We start from the raw sequence: 7,884 nt of genomic DNA on the forward strand, positions 1-7,884 counted from the left end.
GCTAGCGAGATCGCTAGCGTGCGTACCCGCCCCCAGCGGTTGTGCGTCACGGGCAAATCGCTGCCCGTGACGCACAACATCGCTCGGACCCGTCACATTTCTTACCTGCCTAGCGACGTCGCTGTGACTGGCGAACCGCCTCCTTTCTAAGGGGGTGGTTTGTTCGGCGTCACAGCGACATCACTAAAGCCTGCTTTACACGCTGCAATTAATCGTGCGATCGCATTTGCGATCGCACCCGGCCCCATCGTTTGTGCGACACGGGCAATTTGTTGCCCGTTTCGCACAATGCTGTAACCCCCCGTCACACGCACTTACCTTCCAAGCAACCTCGCTGTGGGTGGCGAACATCCACTTCCTGAAGGGGGAGGGACGTTCAGCGTCACAGCGACGTCATACAGCGGCCGGCCAATAGAAGCAGAGGGGCGGAGATGATCAGGACGTAAACATCCTGCCCACCTCCTTCCTTCCATATTGCCGGCGGGACGCAGGTAAGATGCAGTTCATCGTTCCCGGGGTGTCACACGGAGCGATGTGTGCTGCCTCAGGAACAATGAACAACCAGACGCTGGATTTTTTGAAAATGAGCGACGTGTCAACGATGAACAAGAAGGTGAATATTTCTGCTCGTTCACCGTCGCTCGTAGCTGTCACACGCTACGATATCACTAACGATGCCGGATGTGCGTCACTTACGACGTGACCCCACCGACATCTCGTTAGATATATCGTAGCGTGTAAAGCTCGCTTAAGTGGCCACCCAATCGAAACGGAGGGGTGGAGATGAGCGGGACGAACATCCCGCCCACCTCCTTCCTTCCTCATTGCGGGCGGCCGCAGGTAAGGTGAGGTTCCTCGTTCCTGCGGTGTCACACATAGCGATGTGTGCTGCCGCAGGAACAACGAACAACATCGTACCTGCAGCAGCAACAATATTTGGGAATGGAGCACCGTGTCAACGATTAACGATTTTGCACGATTTTGCGAACTGTTGCGATCGCTCGTAGTTGTCACACGCAACGACGTCGCTAACGAGGCCAGATATGTGTCACAAATTTTGTGACCCCAATGACATCGCTTTAGTGTGTAAAGCTGCCTTAAAGGAAAAAAATAATGATTTTTTTTTATGGGTCAACTAAAAAAATATTTTTGTTAAAATGCAAAATTATTTATTTTGATGGAGTTGTACCCTTATATCTATTCTGTGCTGTATGAACCTCCACACTTTCCTCTAGAATCCCAGCTTTCGTATATGACTAGTCATTGAGGTGAAGTTTGCTGCCGGTTAATGATTTGCTCCATACGATGTACTGTCACTGCTAATCAGGACACTTTACTAATTGCCCTTGTCAGGCTCTTGTCTGTGACGCATTCATTTCTGTATTTTGTGAAAGAATTTATTTTATAGCTTTAGCGTTTATTGTCCCACTTGGCCATTGGATGTTAGTGTTAAAGATCAATTGGATATAAAGAGTTTCTCTTGGCAGTTTGACACATTTCTCTTTGGACGCATTGGATGTGAGTTTGGCACCGGAGAATACGTTGGATGATATGAGAGCGAGATGAAGATAGAAGGGAAATCCGTTCTTTTTATTGTTCTTGGTGTCTGTCTTCTGGTGGCCGGTGAGTGATGAATATCAACTTTATGTTTAATTTTATTATATTTTTGTTCATTTTTGTGCCTTTGTTACTAGTGTATTATTTATAATAACAACGACACTGATAATAACTATTATTATTATTATCATTATTATTAATATTATTATATGTTGATATTGTCAGTAGAGATGATTCTATCTGACAGAGTTTTAAAGTATGGCTGCTAATAATAATAATAATAATAATAATAATAATAATAATAATAATTGGCCATAAGTACAAAAACAATCACTTCTCAATGGGTCATCAATTATACAACAGGGTCCGACATTTTCATCATCATGAATGAAGGTCAGTCACTTATGGTGTATTATATCATGCCACATTATGAAAAAGGGTCAGGAGTGTATCATGTATCATCACAGAAGAGGGCCAGCCATGGTCCATGTTTCATGATGTGCCATCGTAGAAGATGGTCAGCCATGTATTATGTTACATTATGATAGGTCAGCCGTGTACTATATTTCATAGAAGAAGATGGTCAGTCATGTATCATATCATGTTACATTCTGGAAGAGGATCAGCTCTATATCATGCCCCATTATGGGTGAGGGTCAACAACTTATCATGTATCATCACCAAAGAGGGTCAGCCATGTATCTTGTCCCATTATGGAAGAGGATTAGCTCTATATCATGCCACATTATGAGTGAGGGTTAACAACATCATATATCATCACCAAAGAGGGTCAGCCATGTATCTTGTCACACTATGGAAGAGGATTAGCTCTATATCATGCCACATCATGGGTGAGGGTCAACAACTTATCATGTATCATCACCACAGAGGGTCAGCCATGTATCTTGTCACACTATGGAAGAGGATCAGCTCTATATCATGCCACATCATGGGTGAGGGTCAACAACTTATCATGTATCGTCACCAAAGAGAGTCAGCCATGTATCTTGTCACATTATGGAAGAGAATCAGCTCTATATCATGTCACAATATGGGTGAGGGTCAGCAACTTATCATGTATCGTCACCAAAGAGGGTCAGACATGTTCCATGTTTCATCATGTATCATCAGAGAGGATGGTCAACCATGTATTATGGTACATTATGAAAGATGGCCAGTCATGTACTATCAGTGAAGAAGGTCAGCCATGTGTCTTGTCACATTATGGAAGACAGTTCATTTTATATCTTGCCACATTATGAGTGAGGGTCAAAAACTTATCATGTATGATCACCGAAGAGGGTCAGCCATGTTCTATGTTTCATCATATATCATTGTAGAAGATAGTCAGCCAAGCATCTTGTCACATTTTGGAAGACAGTCCGCTCAATATCATGCCACATTATGGGTGAGGATCTGCAACCTATCATGTATCATTACCGAAGAGGGTCAGGCATGTTCCATGTTTCATCATGTATCTTCGTAGAAGATGGTCAACCATGGATTATGTTACATTATGAAAGATGGCCAGCCATGTACTATCAGTGAAGAAGGTCAGTCATGTTCGTACCATGTTTCATCATAGAAGATAGTCAGCCATGTATCTTGTCACATCATGGAAGACAGTCCACTCTATATCATGCCACGTTATGGGTGAGGGTCAGCAACTTATCATGTCTCATCACTGAAGAGGGTCAGCTATGTTCCATGTTTCATCATGTATCATCATAGAAGATGGACAGCCATGTATCATGTCACATTATGGAAGAGGATCAGCTCTATATCTTGCCACATTATGGGTGAGGGTCAGCAACCTATCATATATCATCACAGAAGTGGGTCAGCCATGTTGCATGTTTCATCATGTATCATCGTAGAAGATGGTCAGCCATGTATTATGTTACATTATGGAAGAAGATCAGCCATGTACTATATTTCATCAGAGAAGACGGTAAATCATGTATCTTGTCACATTATGGAAGACAGTCTGCTCTACATCATGCCACGTTATGGGTGAGGGTCAGCGACTTGTCATGTGTCATCACTGAAGAGGGTCAGCTATGTACCATGTTTCATATTGTGTCATCGTAGAAGATGGTCAACCATGTATTATGTTACATTATGAAAGATGGCCAGTCATGTAATATATTTCATCAGTGAAGATGGTCAGCCATATATCTTGTCACATTATGGAAGACGAAGAGGGTCAGCCATGTACCATGTTTCATCATGTATCATCGTAGAAGATGGTCCATCATGTATCATGTCATATTATGTAAGATGATCAGCTCAATATCATGCCACATTATGGGTGAGGGTCAGCAACTTATCATGTATCATCACCGAAGAGGGTCAACCATGTTCCATGTTTCATCATGTATCATCGTAGAAGATGGTCAGCCATGTATCATTATGGAAGAGGGTCAACCACACTTAATGTATTATTATAGTGGAGGATGAACTTCTTATGTTTCATTACTGATGAATCTCAGCCGCATATCCCATCCCATCATGAAATATGAGTTCTTTGTAGAAGTATAAAATAGTCTTGCAGCTTTAAAAGCTTTTGAGACGACTGATTAAGTCTCTTCTTCAGTCACGTTACGTTGTCTCTCTAATTGAGAGACATACGTTTTTTTTTGATGAGCGTGCAAAGTATCAAACTTTTCGTTTTTGACACCATGGTGGTGGGCCTCCCACGTCTCAATATTTATCATTGGTGTTGCTAATCTTATTCTCATCTACGGAAGAAGGGCCATTGGCTAAAAAAAAAACTTTGAAGAACTTTCGATGACTATAATTCTCATGATTCCACACTTAAAGCACAATTGTGAAGTTGGTGATTATTTGTACAAGATAAGAAGAATCAAATAATTTATTAATATTTCTTGCATGTAGGTTACTTTAGAATTGATGCCACAATCTGTAATCTTTGTGCCTATTTAGTAATCTATTATATTGCACGTACACTATCAATAGATGATAAATTAACCATAAAAAAAGGTCCGGATCCTTTTTACAGCCCTCTGTCCACACAAGAAACAAGTGATTTACTTTACGAAACTAGAGGCTTTCAACAAGTGTATTTCAGTCTTGTGAAAGTGGTCGTCAGAGGAGGCGCAATAAATGTGTTCATAGTCGTCCATCACGTATGATAAAAGCCGAAAAGGGAATATAAAAAAAGTCACGAGTACCCATTTTGGTTCTGGTTCTCTCATTATCCTTAAACATTTCTAAATCTTACTACTGCTTTTTAGTTTTGTTACAGTTTTAGGCAGATCATATTTCTGAATGCATCTTCCACCACTTGGATCCAACAGCTTGGTTAAGTCAAGTCCAACTGGAAGCCCCTTTCTCAAAACTGATGTTGACTACAACTTTTTCTTGCACACTTGACGAAAAATGAAACAGTTACCCATGTCATACTTGGCCACTCTTAATCCTCCGGCATGAGAGCTCCTCTTATTAACGAGTGTTCAAACCATGACATCGTGGTAATGGTGGTTTTTTGCTTTCCTCCTTGGCTTTTCAGAGCTCTAAACTTCCAGGATTTTTCTCCAGACTTCATGTTAATTATTTTCATGGATGCCCAAACTCCACTAGCTCTCCACTAGCTGGTTCCTCCTGTTCCAGGACCTGCACTATATGCTGACCCCAGTATTGTGCCTGTTCTATGCAATGCCTCGTAAGATGAGCGGCCGTGCGGTGGATTGGCACTAGCCTGTGGTTTCGAACCCATCTTAAAATGATTATGCTACGAGGTGTCATGTTTCTCTTTTCTTTTCCTTTTCCATTACAATAGAAGTTCTATGTATTTGTTCACAGAGTAGAATACACATTCGTTGACCTTCACATGTTCATGCATGAGTGGAGGACAACTGCATGATCAGCTCCATGTTTCAGGGAGGATTTTTTTAGCATTCTTTGGGTGTCTATCAATCGCTGGAATGAGTTAGGAGGCATAATATATGGCAACGGATGATTTATTGTAGGCCAATATTGAACACATAGGCAGAGGTACTATGCTTTGACAAGTTCATGCTCATATCCACAGCTTATATCATGGAACTTTGCAAAACTGTTTTTAGAGCTCTCTTCTCCTAGAAGTTAGAAATATGTCATCTGTAATGTATTTTTGGTTTTTTTGGATGACGTCGACGGTGACTTTACTTTAGAACACCAACTCAGTATAGAATCTTTTTGGGCAATGATCAAAACTATATCTCTTACGGGAGTAGGTAATTCCACCTCATCAATCTCCCAATGGATTTCTAATTTATATTCCTGGACGGATGTGATGAATTCTCCGATTTCTCCTAACCTTTGGTGACCACCACAAGCTAAATATTCAGCATCTGTACCTGCATCATTATTCAGCATGTTGTCACATTTGTGAGCTCCATTTCTTTTTTTTTTTTGTATCTCTCATGGAAGGAGCTAATTACACCTAGCGAAGGAGACTATACGATAAGTCAATGGTCCAACCATTGGATGATATCAATGGTCATTTTGGATGATACTGGTCATTTTGATAGACTTGTCAATATGATTGACTTACTGGATAGACACCTCCAGTAGAGAGATGTTTTCCACTTCCGGTAGAGAGATGTGTTCCACTTCCAGTAGAGAGATGTGTTCCACTTCCAGTAGAGAGATGCTTTCCACTTCCAGTAGAGAGATGCTTTCCACTTCCAGTAGAGAGATGTTTTCCACTTCCAGTAGAGATGTTTTTCACTTCCAGTAGAGATGTGTTCCACTTCCAATAGAGAAATGTTTTCCACTTCCAGTAGAGAGATGTTTTCCACTTCCAGTAGAGAGATGTTTTCCACTTCCGGTAGAGATGTTTTCCACTTCCAGTAGAGAGATGTTTTCCACTTCCAGTAGAGAGATGTTTTCCACTTCCGGTAGAGAGATGTTTTCCACTTCCGGTAGAGATGTTTTCCACTTCCAGTAGAGAGATGTTTTCCACTTCCGGTAGAGAGATGTTTTCCACTTCCGGTAGAGATGTTTTCCACTTCCAGTAGAGAGATGTTTTCCACTTCCAGTAGAGAGATGTTTTCCACTTCCGGTAGAGAGATGTTTTCCACTTCCGGTAGAGATGTTTTCCACTTCCAGTAGAGAGATCTTTTCCACTTCCGGTAGAGAGATGTTTTCCACTTCTGGTAGAGATGTTTTCCACTTCCAGTAGAGAGATGTTTTCCACTTCCAGTAGAGAGATGTTTTCCAATTCCAGTAGAGAAATGTTTTTCACTTCCAGTAGAGATGTTTTTGATATTGTCAATAAAACTCCATACTTAGCTCACGTCCATTAAGTTATCCAGTCAATCGCTGTAGTTGCCTCAAGGGCCAGTCAATCCCTGCTCTTCTGCAGCTCATGGACATCTGACTTCTGCAATATATCTATTAAGGTTCATTAAATTTATCAGTACCCTTTGGCTGTACAAGTTTTACGTGTCCGGTGAAATCATAAAGTTTGCACACCCCTACGGCTGGCAGTGCTTGTGCCTTTCAAACAGATCATTTGGCTGTAATCATATCTCAAATTTCCATCCCAGCCAACACTGACTTTCCGAGGTTTCATAAACACCAAAATGCTCTTTCTTAACTTTGCTGTTGGCTTGATGTGTGGCATGAGAGGACAAGCTTTTGGAACAAAAAGAGATTTCACGATACTGTGTCATGGGATGTTTATACTATGTGTGTCTATGTGGCCATCTAGTGGTTGTCATACAAATTGCAATCTGTTAAGGGTTTTGAGAGCATGTTCCAATATTGAATGAATTTTTTTTTTTTCTTGCGAAAACATAAAATGTCTCCTGATGTGAATGAGCACTAGTTTCACATGTATCTTAATAATTTCTTTGGCATCAATGCAGTAGAATAAATAGGATTTTTTTGTAATATGGTGGTATTATTACTCATAAGTAGAAGCAAATACAATAGAGACAACCAGAGCTCTCAATACAAAGTAAATAATTTCACCATATTATATCTACTGTATAAATAATGCTAAAATAGAAGTCATGCTATGCTGTAAAAATACAAAACGCTGTCTTAGAGTGAATAGAAATAATGCTGTTATATTATAAAAAATAAAAAATGCTGCTATACTCTAAAAATGCTGCCATGCCATACATAGAAATAATGCTGTTATATTATAAAAATAAATAATGCTGCCACCCAATCCACAGGAATAATGCTGTTATAATATAAAAATAGATAATGTTGTAACACAAATAAATAGAAATGATGCAGCTGTAAAAAAAACATACTGCCCTACATTGCAGAGAAATACTGCTGTTATATTATAAAAAAAAAATAATGCTG

The 7,884-nt window shown here is 40.3% G+C and overlaps 1 protein-coding gene across 1 annotated transcript in view; it reads left to right on the forward strand.

Moving 5' to 3' along the window:
• The first annotated feature begins 3,046 nt into the window (after positions 1-3,046).
• The window catches only part of LOC142302796 (uncharacterized), a 37,083-nt gene continuing 32,245 nt past the window's right edge, over positions 3,047-7,884 (forward strand). Inside the window, exon 1 of the mRNA XM_075343905.1 lies at positions 3,047-3,110. Coding sequence (XP_075200020.1) covers positions 3,047-3,110 — 64 coding nt within the window. The remainder of the gene's footprint in view (positions 3,111-7,884) is intronic.

This window comes from Anomaloglossus baeobatrachus, chromosome 4 (assembly GCF_048569485.1).
Source record: "Anomaloglossus baeobatrachus isolate aAnoBae1 chromosome 4, aAnoBae1.hap1, whole genome shotgun sequence".
NCBI lineage: Eukaryota > Metazoa > Chordata > Amphibia > Anura > Aromobatidae > Anomaloglossus > Anomaloglossus baeobatrachus.